The 18705-nt window shown below is 35.2% G+C and overlaps 2 protein-coding genes across 2 annotated transcripts; one reads left to right on the top strand and one right to left on the bottom strand.

Annotated features, from left to right (window-relative positions):
• Nucleotides 1-161: 161 nt before the first annotated feature.
• Nucleotides 162-557, bottom strand: LOC110451614 (phosphopantothenoylcysteine decarboxylase subunit VHS3-like). Its single transcript, XM_021499735.1, has one exon. The coding sequence runs from the start codon at nt 555-557 to the stop codon at nt 162-164; it is 396 nt and encodes a 131-aa protein (XP_021355410.1).
• A 6793-nt stretch (nt 558-7350) lies between these two features.
• LOC110451563 (deoxyribose-phosphate aldolase-like) lies at nt 7351-18496 on the top strand. Its single transcript, XM_021499654.1, has 8 exons — nt 7351-7433; nt 9168-9265; nt 10617-10764; nt 10926-11024; nt 11382-11516; nt 14835-14963; nt 15446-15558; nt 16402-18496. The coding sequence occupies exons 1-8, from the start codon at nt 7403-7405 to the stop codon at nt 16606-16608; spliced, it is 960 nt and encodes a 319-aa protein (XP_021355329.1). The 5' UTR covers nt 7351-7402; the 3' UTR covers nt 16609-18496.
• Nucleotides 18497-18705: the final 209 nt, after the last annotated feature.

Raw genomic sequence — 18705 nt, 5'->3', positions numbered from 1 at the left:
AAGTCAGAACTTGCCATGAATTATCATCATCATCATCATCATCATCAGAAGTCTGAAGTTGCCATAAATTATCATCATCATCATCATCAGAAGTCGGAAGTTGCCATGAATTATCATCATCATCAGAAGTCAGAAGTTGCCATGACTTATCATCATCATCATCAGAAGTCAGAAGTCAGAAGTTGCCATAAATTATCATCATCATCAGAAGTCAGACGTTGCCATGAATTATCATCATCATCATCATCATCAGAAGTCTGAAGTTGCCATAAATTATCATCATCATCAGAAGTCAGGAGTTGCCATGAATTATCATCATCATCAGAAGTCAGAGGTTGCCATGAATTATCATCATCATCATCATCATCAGAAGTCTGAAGTTGCCATAAATTATCATCATCATCAGAAGTCAGAAGTTGCCGTAAATTATCATCATCATCATCATCAGAAGTCGGAAGTTGCCATGAATTATCATCATCATCAGAAGTCAGAAGTTTCCATGAATTATCATCATCATCATCAGAAGTCAGAAGTAAGAAGTTGCCATAAATTATCATCATCATCAGAAGTCAGAAGTTGCCATGAGTTATCATCATCATCATCAGAAGTCAGAAGTCAGAAGTTGCCATGAACTAAAACGAAAAACTGGACTAATAAGAAAAGGTACTTAATTGAACCAACAACAAAAAACTCTCAAGGCAACTTCTTTTTATCAGATAAAGTTTTCGAAATTAGAATTTTGCAAAAAGGCATGCATCATCAGTACTTACACTAAGATGTTTACAAATTGAGTCTCTATAAAATTATCATGCTTATTTATAATAAGTATGAATGGAAATAATTTGCATTAACGCATAAGACTTAATTGTATCTTGGAAATTTTCGGGATCCATACGAACACCTTTTTATGCCTATGTACAATGATTGCTCATGACCATTTGACTGAAAAACATCCAGATTCTCAAATATTGTAGAATTCTAATTTATAATCTGGAGAAATAATCCATAGTTTACAACATTCACGTACGTTCTACTTAAGAACGGAAAACGTTTTGATAAACTAGAAGTAACCAAATAGTAAAAGGACTAATAATATTATAACCGTTAGAGAATTTCTGAGAATGAACTGTTTTGTAGCTGCGGGAACCGTAGCTTCTATGTCCGATTTTTGTTTATTGTTATCGGACCATAGACTATGGTCCGATAAGGTCCGATAACAATAAAAAAAAAATCGGACATAGAAGCTACGGTTCCCGCAGCTAGCAATTTTGGACCTAAAACGGTGTCAACTTCAAGGTTGAAAATTACACCCCAGTGATGGTATATATCATCATCGGGTAGCGTTGTTAAATATCTTAACCCTGAAAACAAATATATTGCCCAAAACACATCAGTTTTATCAGAGAATTCGTTACAGTTTAGGTTCGAGCTGTAACAAATGACCAGGTCCCTGTGAATAACGACTGCTGAGAAGGTTTACACATTAGAATACTCTTTGTTAGCCGTTTCAAGATTGGTTATTTATTATAAAGGAAACATCTTTCTTGTAAAAAAGCAAACAAAACATTATGTAGGTCATATTTATGAAAGATATCCTTAATAGCTGATATAAAACCTTTTACGCCTTGACGAATTCCAAAAAAAAAGCACGATAAAGGCGAAGAATGAAAAGTTTCTTTGCAATCAGCAAAAAAACAACGTTTGGCTAATTTAGCCTCCTGGTGTATTGAGGTAAGCCCTTACGTGCTAAGAGCTATAAAGTTTTGAATGAGTTTTGCGCATAATTTATACACAGTTGCAATACGACTCCACTCGATATCTGTTTATCTTAAAGAAAAACAGAGTTCACAGCCAAAATGGTTTCTGGCAAGACAAAAGTTTTATAATCTTAATTCACACCTGTCACTGGACTGATAGAAGTACCGAAAAGGTTGCAATTGAGTACGACGAACATCATGTGACTACGTGGATTGTTCACAATGTCATTTAACGTCTGGAGAGCCGGGTAACTTGAGCTAGTTCAAGATGATGCCAATGTGTTTAGTCCGTCAGCATCTGAAACCACTTCATTGTCAAGATACCAGCTCCGAATTATCTCTACTTCATTTTTTACATGTCTTTTTAAAGGTGCATGTGCAAAATAGCCCCTGGCCTTCCTTATCACTAAAAGACAATATATTTAGACGCGTTGTATTTGAATCTCCACTTACAGGTTAACTGAAGCAGATGTCTTTGAAATTGTCCAGACCATGCATGCTTACAAAAAAAACACATCGTCATTGATGCGCACAAATCGTTCAACAAAATATTAATAAAAAAAATGCATACAGCCGAGGGAAGATGATGCTTCCTTGACGCCTTCTCTGCCAAACTGAAGTTGGAACAAATTTGAAACGAAACCTTGGTTTATTAAAGAAGCAATTATTTTACTTTGTTTGTAAGCCGATGCTAGAAAGTTTTAAATAAAAATATGCCATTACATATACCATACGAATTCAAACGCTTGGCAGCATCTACGAAGCAAGAAAACAATAAATAAAGGGATATTGTCACATGTCACAACCAAACAGACTCTTTGACTTCTGAAAGTAGAAAGTAATTGTAGTACTGAAATTCATTTGAAAACCGTTTTGAATCTGATTTATTTTAAACAGATTTGGTGAACCAGTCTCACAAGTGGTCCTATTTCAATCACTTGTAATAATGGGTAACGCGATAACATTATAATTGACATCTGGGGACAGGATGCTGAAAATGTACTGGACACAAGCGTTTAGTCTTATTTACCTGTACACAAATTTCACACCTAACTATGCTAAGGGAGTGGATCGAGATGATTTTCATTATCTAACCAAGATGTTGAATTATAGCTTGACGTTGTGTATGCTACATGTATAGGGAGAAACAAAAATGTATTCAATTATATTTTTGAGATAAATGTAATCACGAAATTAGATTATATAAGTCCGTCAACTTATTTAGCATCACATACATAGGTACTGTATTGTATACAATTAAATGTGTAGCTGTTGGTATTTTGCTGTTTATTTGAGTTGTCGACCTAACCACGGAATTAGATGCTATCTAAGTCTGTGACCTACCATAAGAAAGACACAATGTCGTCGATTTGTCATTACTAAAAATATTGACATTTAAAAACAGCAGACACCAACGTTGAAGTTACTTTGTAAACATTTTTCACTGATATATTTCCGTATTTTTGGACCGTAGAAGTAGCCAGAGAGGTACCACAATATATAACTTGCAAGATGAGTATTCCGGCACAGAAACTGGTCACGAACGGAAGTTGTGCTGCTCAATGACGACATAAGTGGATAGGTTTTTACTGTAGAGCAGAGACTTATGAAGTAAACTGACTTTCCAGCTAAAATATCTTTAATCAACAACATTGAGACTACTTCTGTTTAATTTCCCTCAAACTCATTCATTCGAAAGAGAAAAAATGTCATCAGCGCTCAGAATCAGTACATGCAATGCTACCAGTCTATGCACGGAATTAGATTATCTTAAGTCCGTGGTCCAGAGTCGTCAGTTTGGTTTCGATTAAACTCACTGTCTGGAAATTCTGGCAAATTTGATGTGACTGGATACCATCTACATAATGTTATCTTTAGCATAAACTAATTCCTCAAAAATAAAAAATAAATAAAAGAAATCGCAGTCTCGATACTACAGGCGTTGAACTTATGACGTCACAATCGATAGGGGCCAAATCACTGCGAGTTATGCTAATTAGTAGAAGAAGGACAAGTGAAAATCCTACACTTTACACGTCGATATCTCGGTATCGGGATGACCGATTTTAATGCGGTTTTCGACATTTTTGTGTTTGGATCATGTAGAATATTAATATATTCATATCTATTTTCGTTCAGAGTACACTTTAAACAAAACATAAACAGCTGCATAATTGTATCATTAGCATATATATAAAATGATCATAAACAATTTGATCACACCAGGTGCTTTGCCGGCCCACAGGGAGTCTTTTTGCAGATACGCTTGACCTTATTTGAAGAGAAATTATAAAAACAGTCTTTTTCTGAGTCATGATGAGACAAGATCTGTAACATTCATCAGTTATTTCTTTAAATTGTACATAATTTTCTTCAATGGATGATTGTAAATATATATCTCCAAAATACGTCCCCTAAGGAGTGCTAGGCCAGCAGGTTAATTTCGACGCCATCAACACCCAAAATGTGACGTTTTCTTAAGAGAACAGACAATGACGGGGAAAACCTGACGTTGCATGCTTTATGACGTCATAATTATAATGATTCATGTGGGGCATGATTGGTTACCCAGTCCCTGTCACCGGACAAAAAATAATGATATGATACGCACGTGATAGGGCCTAGTCATTTTGATCACAGTGTATTTTTACATGTTTTAGGGGTTTCAATCGACTTTCGGTAAAAAAAGACACCCCAACAAAAATATATATACGATCATTGGGGAGTCTTTTTTACCGAAAGTCGATCTAAACCTCTAAAACATGTAACCTTGAACACCTTAGTTTAGGTCCAAATATAGCTGTTACAAATTCCCAGGTCCCTGTGATGTTGATATTATTTTATGAAAAATATAGAATATCTCCCGAGGCTTTAATGACTGATATATCAATACACATAATTTTCAATCTATGTCATTTTGTCCAGATCAATTTTATAAAAATGGGCCCAGCGGTTTCCCCTAACTTTTTTTCTTTCTCAAGTGTATTTACGGTTGAACCGCAAAATTGTATACCTGTTCTAACAGATATCAATATACCAACTCCATACCATAATACTAAAATAACGGAGGCAGAAATATTAACCGTCTTAAAAACTTTAAATCCTGCAAAATCACCGGGACCAGATACCATCCACCCTAAAGTACTAAAAGAAACTGCTGATATAATAAACACACCATTGTGTGAAATATTCAACAAATCTCTAGAGACAGGAGAACTTCCGGCCAGCTGGAAGGAGGGACAGATAACCGCCATCCATAAAAAAGGGGATAAGAAAAATCCCGGGAACTATAGACCTGTAAGTCTGACCAGTGTACTATGTAAAACTATGGAGAAGATGATAAGAACAAGAATAATGAGCCATTTGGAGAGAAATCAACTTCTGAGTAAACATCAATATGGATTCGTAAAAGGTAGATCAACTGTACTTCAGCTGTTTGAAGTAATTGACGACTGGACGGAGGCTCTCGACCAAGGGAGATCAATCCAAACAGTTTATCTTGATTTTATGAAGGCCTTTGACACTGTTCCACACTTACGTTTAATAGGCAAATTAAGATCATACGGACTATCACCGGAAATTGTACGGTGGGTACACAGTTTCATAACAAACCGGAAGCAGAGAGTATCAGTCAATGGTGAAACGTCTAAATCGATGGAGGTAACTAGTGGGATTCCACAGGGTAGTGTTTTAGGGCCATCCTTATTTGTAATCTACATAAATGACCTCCCAGAAACAATCAACGCAGCAACATTCTTGTTCGCAGATGATACAAAAATTTACAATTATGATCAAAATATTACCCTACACAGATACGTCTCTGCCCTACAGGATGATCTTGACCAGCTCCAAGAATGGTCAGATAAATGGTTGTTAAAATTTCACCCCGACAAATGTAAAGTATTAACCTTAGGAAAGAACATAAAGATACGGAAGATGGGAGGGTCGATGTCACTTTGGAAAACATAACAAAAGAAAAGGATCTAGGAATTATTACGGACAATCACCTAAATTTCAGCGATCATATCCACGAATCGGTCAATAAAGCAAACAGAATAATGGGAACTATCCGAAGAACTTACACATATTTAGACAATACAACATTCTGTCTTTTGTATAAAGCGCTTGTAAGACCGCACCTGGAATACGGGGCCAGCGTATGGAATCCATACCTACAAAAACACATAAATGAACTGGAAAATGTACAAAGAAGAGCGACTAAACAAATACCGGGAATGAAGGAGTTGAACTATGATCACAGATTAAGGATATTAAAACTACCAACACGATTTTTTTTCTGGTGAATGCTATAGATTTCTCAAAAACCTCAACACTTTATGACTGGGTGCAGATCAAAGGGCCATTATGAACGGTTTTTGTCTTATATATTATATGATTGTCTATTTTATTATACATTTTAAAATCACACTATTAAAAATAATTTGAAAATGTTAATAGTTATTGTTTTCCTGAGTTTTTTTCGTGGTGTATTAACGGTATTTTGTTGACAATTTTAATTGTACGTTGGCGGCTACCATTTTTGTTCATTAGTACGCGTGTGGCTAATGTGCCCCAATGCTAAACGTTATTTTATCTGTGTTAATAAACGGATATATATATATTGATTCTTTAGATAGGCCTAGATGTGCCATGACAAAAAAAGGAAACTTTTCCATGGCTCCATGGAAGAGGAAGTTTTGAACCGGACCTTAAACATAATTAAAAAGGATTTTAACGCCACTTAAAAAACGCCGAAAAAATTACGGCTCAAACGTGTTCAATTTCACCTCCTACAATTATTTTTGTTGCGCATGAAAGAATAACGGTAAGAACATTTCCACATGCATTTGTTGCATGTGTAACGAGGTGCTGCATGTTTCCCGTTATGTGTTCTCCCTGTCACAGAATGAATGGGTCTCCCTTACTCATCTCTTCAAGTTTAAAAGCTCTTAGTCTATTTAGTGTCTCAGTGAAACACTAATGTTTGGACTAGAATGAAACAATATATGAGAGAAAAGAAGAGAAAAGATCGAACTGAAAGCGAATTAATGAAGATGGTACGATGGTGGGTGCCAAGATCCCTCTGGGATCTCTTGTAATACCCCCCGCAACGAAGTTTCATTCTGACCTTTTTCACGAAGTTATGGCCCTTTAATAAAGGCTTTATTGAAAAAATCCTGAAACTTTTTGTCCGTACAACATCTTCTAAAGTTGTGGACTGATTTCAACAAAACTGTCCATATAATTATGATAACTACCACTTCGGTCAAAGGGATTTTTCCTGATACTTCATGGGAATGTTACTGATAAACTTGGAAATATTAGCTTGACGGATACAAAAATGGAACACCTCATCATAAAATTTAGTTTATGAAAAAAAGATGAAGAAAGTTTTAAAACTGTCTGATACTTTTTATTAATTCATAGGAATATTCATTTGAACATGTATTTCTGTATTTAGTAATGTGATAGGGTAGATGTTGTCGCCTTTACCACTTCATCCACAAGATAATTTGAAGCAGACATAATATTTTCAAAATATTTACTGCTCCCAGGACAGGATCTGTGTTTAACGTTAGTTAAGTGTTTGAACGAAAGGGACTAGTTAAGCATATTCGAGACTGTGACCGCATCGTGTTGACGAGATGGCAGCAAGAAATCCAGGGATAGACTTTGGTAATTTTAGTAATTTTTGGATACTGGTTTTAACCTTCCATGTAGAAAAATGTCTGACATACACCACGATGTTCAAATGCAATGCTCATTATAATGAAACGGATGCCACTCTCAACAAGGGCGTTTGTTTTGGAAAAGTTTGTTTGACCTAATTTTTCTTTTGCAGCCGTCTGCAAAATTGGAGCTCAGAGCTGAAGTAAATTTATCCTTACCTTACTAAATGATATATTCATAAACAAGAACTCTACAATTATTTAATTTATAAACTGTACTTAATGATATCTTCATAAACAAGAACTCTACAATTATTTAATTTATAAACTGACCAAGAATCCGTCATAATAATTGATACGCTACGGCTATAACATATGAACTTGTGGTTTTGTGTTTAGCATGCTATCTTATCCTCTGTTGCCTGGAAGTTATCTGGCTTTAGAGCTGTAGAGTGACCCTGTATACCTGCAGCTCTGACCTGAACTACACCCACACACACACACAGAAGTTATCTGGCTTTAGAGCTGTAGAGTGACCCTGTATACCTTCTCTGAACTGAACTACACACACACACACACATATATATATATAAGAGTCGGAATAAATCAGAAGTGTTATGTTATTAAAACTGTTTATTGTCAGTCTTTTGTTGAATTATATCACAGGAGCCTGAAGTTCTGTCAAAAATGAATAATAACACTTACAGTAATACAAAAAAACAAAAAAAACTTTAATATGTTAAGTTTTTTAAGTACAACAAAGGTATTTTTTTGTATAATTGTTATTATCATTTTTCGAAAGAACTTCAGGTTCACATGATTTTACATGAACAATATACTGTTATAAGTCCTAAATATTGAAAAACCTTATACACACATGTATAAAGGTGTTTGATGGTAGCCTGAGTTTCCTCTGGCCCTGACACAAGACTAATACATTTTGACAGATACCGTAGATGTCTGGTGTGGGAACAGAGAGCACCGTTATATGAAAATGTGCAAGTCTTTGATAATGCCTATAAGCTAAGTCTGGTGTCAGGGGCCAAAGGAAACTCCAGTTATATCATTGGATGCTTGGGACCAACTTTCAAAAGCAGTACAGTACCGCTCATCACTAAGGATTGTGAATAATTTTGAACTTTTAACCCATGTCCCTTTCACCTATCTGGTTCAACTGGTTTGTTTGTTTTGAAATGAAAGATTTTCGGTTATAAATCCTGGCAGACCTGCCAATGATTATGCAGGCCTTGCAACGCTTTGTCATCAGCATCAGATTACTAGGTCCAGCCTTATTTCATAAACGAACACCTCTTATCAAAGTGGTTCAACCTCTTGGATAGCGATAAACGAATGCGACCCCAGCGAAAGCTGCGGTTTAAAGAATCACTAATGAATGGTCACCATACAAAATGAAGAGTAACCGAAAAAGTTACTTTAAATGTATAGGCCAGTTACATCTCTGCATTCTATAGATCCTAAATTACTAAAACATTAAATTTGACCCAAGACAATTTTCCTTATATATATTATCTTGTGTTTTAAATTTTAAGGCCTGAAAATATACATTAATATCATGCTTTCTTTGTACAAAAATGTAGTGCCAGCTGGGCATGTAGTACATAGAAAGTTTTCAGTAGCCATCAGAAATTACTGGCTCCATGTGCCTTGAGATGGTTGGCTTATTATTAGAATTTCTGCTTCCACATGTAGTTATCAGTCCATTGTTTTAAATTTCTTTCAGATGCTTGTTGGTTAGAGAATGTGTGTGTAAACTTACCAGCAGTAAAACGAAGATGTGAGACTCTGGCAGCACGGCGCACTGTCAAAAAACAATGGCAGGTAGGTACTGGACATGATTAGCTGTGAAACTTTTTAATTTGTCAGTGCAATAGAACAAGTTCATATTTTGATTTTACTCAATTTGAATTGGGCCAATTATCAATGAAAATGGTTATTTTATAGACGTGTAACAGGGAAATGCAATAGGCCTGAGAACAGGACTCAAACTCCAAACTTAAAAAAAAAATCGTAATCAACTAAGCTAATGCTATCCAGATTTGGTCACTGATACTCAACCCTGTCAAGATATACACACTATTCCATCCTTTTTCTAATGTATTTTCTCCAAAGTCAGTACTATTTACAACCCAGGTTTGGACATCCCCTTACCACTGGCACACAGTACATTATTTGTAAGGAAGGTCTAGCTGTCATAGGCAGATCTAGATTTACTCTCATCAGGACAGGCAAATGAAATAGGCCAGCCTTGAATTATTTGAACACAGAACATCTAGTCTCAAAATAAACAGTCTACTAACTGATCAGTTATTTAGTCACCAGCAGGGATTCCAAATCTTCTATGGCCAAATGAAATTTTGACATCATTGTAAAATTTCATTATATTGTTATCTAATCACCTAATATTTGTGCAACAGCTAAGGGAAACTTAGAGATGTTTCATTAAAGACATTACTTGTTTAACATGAATTTTTACAATGAAATGAAACTGTCTTTTTATGTTTGCAAAAGAAAAAAGTTTTCATTACTGAAAGCTTTAAACCTTTCACCCCTAGGAAACTAGAGTGGACTCTATCATAAATCCATCTGGATGAATCCATGATGGTCTACAGTGGTAAAAATAAAGGGTTAAGTTAAGGGCTAGCACAACTAAATAATTTACTATATATGATATTACTAAGCTTTTGAGCTAATAGCGTTAATATTTGAAGTTCAACACTAGTGACAACTGTCTAGATTCACAGACACATACTTGACAAAGGATTCAAAAGGCATTTTTTGGTGAGTTTGGTGGCATATAAGAGCACTACAGGCGTCTACTTTTGACAACCGGAAGTTTACAAGCCAATCCGGTGAAGTGGGTAGGGAACACCCCCTGACATTTGAGCCCATATCAATCTGCCATCAGTTCAATGTCTGTAGATTTCATTCAATGTAAAATATGTCAATAATTACCTATTCAATTTACTCAGAGGCACTGTGTTAACCCGAAATAGATAGGGATTACAATCGTATGAAACACTTGCTGATTGGCTGATTTAGTTGTGTGAGTCCTTATAATTAAGAACCATTAATTTACAGATCAAAATATTTCAATAATTTGCTATAGGGAAAGTTTATTGCTACAAAATGAAAATCAATTTGTGATTAAAAATCTTTTGTATATTTCTAGGCTGCTTGGCTGCTGCGAGCTGTGACTTGTATAGATCTGACCACACTCTCTGGAGACGACACAGCTACCAACGTCGGTCGTCTTTGTTTCAAGGCAGCAAACCCAGTCCGTGAAGATATAATGAAGGCACTGGGCATGAATGATCAAGGTGAGTTAGTTATTTGAGTTATGATCTTTATACCAGGTAGTTGGTTCTTTTGTGTACCTTTTCTTTTTCATGTTCTAAAATAAATAGCCACTACGCTTTGCCTTGGACTAGGAGATTTTACACATGCATCAATAAGGGTGATATTTGTTTTGTTTTGCAAGGACTAACAGTGGGTGCGGTGTGTGTGTATCCCAACAGAGTAGCAGACTGCAAGAAATTCCTCAAGGCAGCTAATGCTTCACACATACCCATTGCATCAGGTAAGATTATACACGGTAAAAAAAACCAATGTTATATATTACATCAAGATAACATGTGAGTAGGTAGAAAATAAAAATAAAAAAATTGTTTGCCGTCCGGTTTCGCCAGTTACGGCTCATCAGGGATAACACAAGATGAATTATTCAATATCCATAGTGAAATTGAGCCATGTTTAGATTTCTTTTAACAAAATCCTTTATAGAACTGAAACTAATGATTCTGTACTCTTGAATTTTGTTTATTTTGATCATACTGGGGATTCTCCATGTTGTTGCATTTTGTTTACAGTTGCTACAGGTTGTTCATATTGTTTGTGTACACGTAAAAGATTTATGTTGTAATGTTTAATTTTCCAGTGGCCACAGGTTTTCCATCCGGCCAGACGCCCCTGAAGACAAGACTTGAAGAGATCAAAATGGCGGTTAGTGACGGAGCCTCTGAGATCGATATAGTCATCAACCGACAGTATGCTTTATCTGGCGATTGGTTGGGTAGGTGTCCTAGTTTACATAATGTATTGAGTATTAACTGGCGATTGGCTGGGTAGGTGTCCTAGTTTATAAAATGTATTGAGTATTAACTGGAGAATTGGTTAGGTAGGTGTCCTAGTTTACATAATGTATTTAGTATTAACTGGAGAATTGGTTGGGTAGGTGGTCTAGTTTACATAATGTATTGAGTATTAACTGGCTATTGGTTGGGTGGTGTCCTAGTTTACATAGTGTATTGAGTATTATTTGGCGATTGGTTGTGTAGGTGTCCTAGTTTACATAATGTATTGAGAATTAACTGGCGATTGGTTGGGTGGTGTCCTAGTTTACATAATGTATTGAGTATTATTTGGCGATTGGTTGGGTAGGTGTGCTAGTTTACATAATGTATTGAGTATTAACTGGGGAATTGGATGGGTAGGTGTTCTAGTTTACATAATGTATTTAGTATTAACTGGAGAATTGGTTGGGTAGGTGGTCTAGTTTACATAATGTATTGAGTATTATCTGGAGAATTGGTTGGGTAGGGGTTCTAGTTTACATAATGTATTGAGTATTAACTGGCGATAGGTTGGGTAGGTGTCCTAGTTTACATAATGTATTTAGTATTAACTGGAGAATTGGTTGGGTAGGTGGTCTAGTTTACATAATGTATTGAGTATTAACTGGCGATTAGCTGGGTAGGTGTCCTAGTTTACATAATATATTGAGTATTAACTGGCGATTGGTTGGGTGGTGTCCTAGTTTACATAATGTATTGAGTATTAAATGGAGAATTGGTTGGGTAGGTGTTCTAGTTTCCATAATGTATTGAGTATTAACTGGCGATTAGCTGGGTAGGTGTCCTAGTTTACATAATGTATTGAGTATTAAATGGCGATTGGTTGGGTAGGTGTCCTAGTTTACGTAATGTATTGAGTATTAACTGGCGATTGGTTGGGTGGTGTGCTAGTTTACATAATGTATTGAGTATTAACTGGCGATTGGATGGGTAGGTGTCCTAGTTTACATAATGTATTGTGTATTAACTGGCGATTGGTTGGGTAGGTGTCCTAATTTACATAATGTATTTAGTATTAATTGGCGATTGGTTGGGTAGGTGTCCTAGTTTAAATAATTTATTGAGTATTATCTGATGTATTGAGTATTAACTGGCGATTGGTTGGGTGGTGTGCTAGTTTACATAATGTATTGAGTATTATTTGGCGATTGGTTGTGTAGGTGTCCTAGTTTACATAATGTATTGTGTATTAACTGGCGATTGGTTGGGTAGGTGTCCTAATTTCCATAATGTATTTAGTATTAACTGGCGATTGGTTGGGTAGGGGTCCTAGTTTACATAATGTATTGAGTATTAACTGGCGATTGGTTGGGTGGTGTCCTAGTTTACATAATGTATTGAGTATTATTTGGCGATTGGTTGGGTAGGTGTCCTAGTTTACATAATGTATTGAGTATTAACTGGAGAATTGGTTGGGTCGGTGTTCTAGTTTACATAATGTATTGAGTATTAACTGGCGATTGGTTGGGTAGGGGTCCTAGTTTAAATAATGTATTGAGTATTACCTGGAGAATTGGTTGGGTAGGTGTTCTAGTTTCCATAATGTATTGAGTATTAACTGGAGAATTGGTTGGGAAGGTGTCCTAGTTTAAATAATGTATTGAGTATTACCTGGAGAATTGGTTGGGTAGGTGTTCTAGTTTCCATAATGTATTGAGTATTAACTGGCGATTGGTTGGGTGGTGTGCTAGTTTACATAATGTATTGAGTATTATTTGGCGATTGGTTGGGTAGGTGTCCTAGTTTAAATAATTTATTGAGTATTATCTGGCGATTGGTTAGGTAGGTGTCCTAGTTTAAATAATGTATTGAGTATTAACTGGAGAATTGGTTGGGTAGGGGTTCTAGTTTACATAATGTATTGAGTATTAACTGGCGGTTGGTTGGGTAGGTTTCCTAGTTTACATAATGTATTGAGTATTATCTGGCGATTGGGTAGGTAGGTGTCCAAGTTTAAATAATTTATTGAGTATTATCTGGCAATTGGGTAGGAAGGTGTCCTAGTTTAAATAATGTATTGAGGATTAACTGGAGAATTGGTTGGGTAGTTGTTCTAGTTTACATAATGTATTGAGTATTATCTGGCGATTGGTTGGGTAGGTGTCCAAGTTTAAATAATTTATTGAGTATTATCTGGCAATTGGTTAGGTAGGTGTCCTAGTTTAAATAATGTATTGAGTATTATCTGGCGATTGGTTGGGTAGGTGTCCTAGTTTAAATAATTTATTGATTATTAACTGGCGATTGGGTGGGTAGGTGTCCTAGTTTAAATAATTTATTGAGTATTAACTGGAGAATTGGTTGGGTAGGTATCCTAGTTTAAATAATTTATTGAGTATTATCTGGCGATTGGTTGGGTAGGTGTCCTTGTTTAAATAATGTATTGAGTATTATCTGGCGATTGGTTGGGTAGGTGTCCTAGTTTAAATAATTTATTGAGTATTAACTGGAGAATTGGTTTGGTAGGTGTCTCTGCTAAATACCTTATTGAGAATAAACTGGAGAATTGGTTAGGTAGGTGTCTAAGTTAAATATTTTATTTAAAAGAAACTGGAGAATCGGTTTAACGTTTGACAAAATGAAAGGAAAAAGTCTTTTTCATATAAACATTCATGGATGTGTTCTTTTGTACTATTGCATTTCCAACGATTGTAACGTATTTTAGACTCTTTTCATAGATGTCATGTACATACCACCTTTTATTTATTCATTTATGTGCACATTACGATGATTATCATTTTGCTTAATGTATAATGGTGATGGAAAGCAGTTTTTGTTACACAATTATAACTAATGCAATTATCCATATTATACAGAGCGCTATACAAATGTTGTATATTATTGTATGTTATTATTATTATATTGGCTGCGATGGCCAAGTGGTTAAGGCGTCTGACATTCTGCTAACACTAGCCCTCCACCACTGGGTCGCAGGTTCGAGACATACCATGTACTGGCCGTAGGCCGGTGATTTTTCTCCTGGAACTCTGGCTTTCTTCCACCACCAAAACCTGGCCCGTCCTTAAATGACCATAGCTATTAATAGGACGTAAAACACCAACAAACCAAACCAAAGTATTGATATAAGATTTGGCAGTTACAGGGCATGTGTTCTAGCTTTTTATTAACCATAATTAGCCATTGCCATAATCTTCTGTTTGATTGAGCAAGACAAATGTTATTATTATCAAGACATTGGTTATGATTTGGTGGACAAGGTCTACAAAAGATGTTTCAATCTTGATGTCTCACTGCAGGTGTTTATAACGAGGTTCGAGCCATGAAGGAAGCTTGCGGTGATGCCCACTTAAAGACCATCCTGGCTACAGGGGAGCTTGGAAACATGAACAATGTGTACAAAGCTAGTTTGGTCTGCATGATGGCAGGTCAGTAGACATAGAGTTTCGTTTTTATTAGCATTACATACCGGTATCTTATGTTTCTTTACTTTTTACATATCAATTTTAGTTTGTTTCGCATGTTTGGAACTTTTGGCATAATTATGAGTATAATCATTTTATGTTCTCTGGTTTTGCACTTGATTGTTAGTGTGTTGAAAACAGAGACTTCCTAAAGATTTCTGGATTAATGCTGTCTGTAGAATGATGCCTGCAGATTGGTATTAAAGCACTTTGATATACATGTAAGACGATTGGAGCCCTGGGAGTATACATTAAAGTTCATGAGTAAATGAGTTCATGAAAGTATACCTGACATACATGTACATGTGTATGTGTTTACAAGTTTTACTGTTGGTATAGACTTGGTATATAGATTGGATGTAGTAATATGAAAATTTGTGGTAGTTATGTTGTATATTTATACAGAAGTATATATTTCTTGAATCATAAATGATGATTGGTTGTAGGTGCTGATTTCATAAAGACCTCCACTGGAAAGGAGGGTGTCAATGCCATCTTTCCCGTTGCCTTGGTGATGGTTAGGGCTATTAGGGAGTATTACCAAAACACTGGTTTTAAGGTATGTGAAAAAAATGAAAAAGCTAAATATTATGTACGGTCTTAAAATTCTGGGTTGGAAATGCTTAACGTTTTAAAGGAAGTTGTTTAGAACATTTGATAGATAAATAACCCTGCAAAAACTTGTTTACTGTTCAATATATTTGTAGGTGCTATTTATTAAAGTACAACAAAAAAGTCTATTTGGGTAAATTTGTAGATCAGTGCTTCTGTTTAGCAGGTGACAGAATGTGAATTTGTCTCAGTAAATTGTGAAATGAATATTGTAAAACCTTGTTATACCGCCACCTTCTGGCCTCTGTGATTTTGGCGGTATATCAGGTTAACAGTTTTAAACCCAAGTGTTCACACACCAACTGAACTTATACTTAAAAAAAAATATTGACTTCAGAATACGTTTTTTTTTCAAAATTCTAATTTAATGTATCAAATTGTTGAGCGTGCAAAACAGTCAGCTGATCACCTGGTCAGTCGACAGCCACGTGTAACAATACAATGTACACATATTCCTTTCATTGGGATATACTTGTACTCAACTCAAATTGGTTGTATTTAACGAGGTCAAAGTAGTTTGATTTTAACCATTGGTTTTGGAAATATGATGGTGGTATGCGGGTTTTGCATTACATTACAATGGGTGCATTAATTTTGGGGTAAATTAATGGCGGTATGTGGGATTTGCGGTTTAACTAGTGGCATTATAACGGGGTTTTACTGTATTCTTTTCTGTCAGTTTACAAATGTGACCAGAAGAAAGTTTAGAAGGTTTCCTAATTCAGAGAACTTTAAATGCTCAAAATACTGGTATATCTTTTAAAGTTAATTTGCGTTTTTCCTTTTCCAGGTTGGGTTTAAGCCAGCGGGTGGTATTCGTTCTGCCAAGGATTCCTCTGCCTGGCTCATCCTGATGAAGGAGGAGCTTGGTGATGACTGGCTCAACAGTGACATGTTCAGGATTGGGGCCAGCTCTCTTTTGATCGACATCGAACGACAGCTTTACCATCATGTCTACGGGTGCTATGCAGCTACTCACGAGTTCCCGATTTCATAAAACTGTTCAATCATGTGGATGTTATGCCACTTTTCACAAGATCCCTGTGACCTACTGTTTGAAGACTGTTCCATAAATTTTAAAATGATGAAAAGATGTGTGAAATTAGTAAATAATCTTCATGGAAGAAAATGTAATCAGATTTCTTGGTGGGAAAAAATTATTACATTAAAATTAGATATTAAATAGAGAAATTGAACTGACTTATTAGAAAGGTTATAGACTGTAATGTAATTTAGTGTGGTTCTATCTCCTGCAGCATTTCTTCAGGTTAAGGTGTCACTTATTCTTGGGAGTTTTATATTCAATTGGTATAAATCATTGATGAAGAAAGTCAACATTTGGTTCCTTTAAGTAACAGATGTCAGTGGTGATTATTTTCAGTTCAAACATGTGTGCCTTGAATACTGTTTTAATCATTTATTATTTTTCATTTGATATTGTAGATCAAAGAAAGAAACTTGGTTACACACTAATACACTGACTTTTGTTAAAATCTTTAGAGAACATTGTCAACCTACACATTTGTTATTTTTTTTACCAATTTCACTATAGAATATTTATATCTAGAATTATTGAGTTGCGAGATTAATTCTCTATATCTAGTCAGTAAATTCATAATCGCTTCTTCACCCTGTGATAAATCTGTGACATGTTAAAATTTTGAGTAACATATAATCCAGAATTAATCGTGTCAATCAAAGACAGAATATGGTCATAGCATGTAATATTATAATTACATATCGTAAACAAATTGTTTTGTAGGCTAGTTACCAGTATTATATATTTATATATTATTACAGTAGAATTACTTCAATAGTGAGAAGGGGGAACGTTTGTACTTGTTTTAATTAATCATGTACATAATTATGTATCATAAAGTAAAATAAAAAGAACAAATCTCAGGAGATAAGTTTTGCTATCACAATCATATGATAGCTTTTGGAATGTGTTCTTGCTGAAGTCCCAATGGGAATTTCATGCTTCATTTACTCATGTACCTTACTCAAAGTGCAGAGGTATTCATATCAGGGAAAGGGATACTGGCCCCATGGGCCTCTTGTTTTTGTATGCAGAATCTCCTTTGTTGTTCATTGGGTTTACACGATGTTGTAACTTGCCTATCCCCTTTAACTTATTACCAGTTGACTGCATTCAATAATAGATTTGATTGGGGCAGTATTAAAATCTGTTTATATTGTGTAGGGATGAAATGAGATTCATAAATATCTGGCATATTTTTTCACTTAATCTTCAATTCAAAGTGTCATTTGAAAGTTTGACTGAAATATAACCTAGTACTCCTTTCATTTTACATGTTCCAAATGTTGGAGCAGAGTTGTTGATTATTTTTATAGAGATGGATTTAGCTGTTGGTCCAATGTTTTCGAATAAGCCTTGATAAAAACTTAAGTAACCTGTTTTAACATTTCCAGGTCGGTCAGGCTTTACCTACAAATAGGCCACAGCAGATCTCTTTACCATGCTTGTTCATGTATATGTCTGGGATTTTAATCATTGCTGCACAATTCTTTTGTACATTATGTTTTACCAGTTCCAACAGAAATTAATCTTTGCAAACAAACATTATTATTTTTTTGTTACAAACTTGAAATTCAAGTTAATACTTGTGTTTGCAGCAATGTTTAATTTCTGTTCTTCTCATTAAATAATAATTTCTCTGTTCTGACTGCCAGTGGTCGACACTTGCTGTGCCAGTTTTGTTGTACAGTCATTTGTCCTGTTCCTCTGTTTTTGCTGTAATATATATGTTTTTGAAGTGTTTTATGCTGTTTGGTGAATTGTTTATCTTAAAGATATTTTACATTAAGTGCTAGTTTGTAATATACCCTTGTACAACATACTCCAATAAATACTAAAACTCAAACATTACAGTTTCTTTGAATTTTATTACATCCTTCTTTTTTATTTTATTTCTTTGTGATATTTGATTAAATGTCATTATTACAATATACAGGAACTATAAAGCTTTTATTTAAACAAGGTAGACTATTGCAAGGCAATCCATAGTCCCCCACCAGTAATTATTTCTATATTTAACATACAGTACACTTACGTCAAGAATCATATATATAT

Source organism: Mizuhopecten yessoensis, unplaced genomic scaffold (assembly GCF_002113885.1).
Source record: "Mizuhopecten yessoensis strain PY_sf001 unplaced genomic scaffold, ASM211388v2 scaffold6135_1, whole genome shotgun sequence".
Classification (NCBI taxonomy): Eukaryota; Metazoa; Mollusca; class Bivalvia; order Pectinida; family Pectinidae; genus Mizuhopecten; species Mizuhopecten yessoensis.
This window is presented reverse-complemented; position numbering and strand designations above follow the sequence as displayed.

What these genes read in the sequence shown, in the direction of transcription:
- LOC110451614 (XM_021499735.1), bottom strand. Translation starts at nt 557, where the DNA reads ATGATAATTTATGGCAACTTCTTACTTCTGACTTCTGATGATGATGAT.
- LOC110451563 (XM_021499654.1), top strand. Translation starts at nt 7,403, where the DNA reads ATGGCAGCAAGAAATCCAGGGATAGACTTTG. An exon ending in TTTGGTCTGCATGATGGCAG is followed by an intron (nt 14,964 to 15,445) that starts GTCAGTAGACAT and finishes GATTGGTTGTAG; the next exon opens with GTGCTGATTTCATAAAGACC. An exon ending in ACCAAAACACTGGTTTTAAG is followed by an intron (nt 15,559 to 16,401) that starts GTATGTGAAAAA and finishes TTCCTTTTCCAG; the next exon opens with GTTGGGTTTAAGCCAGCGGG.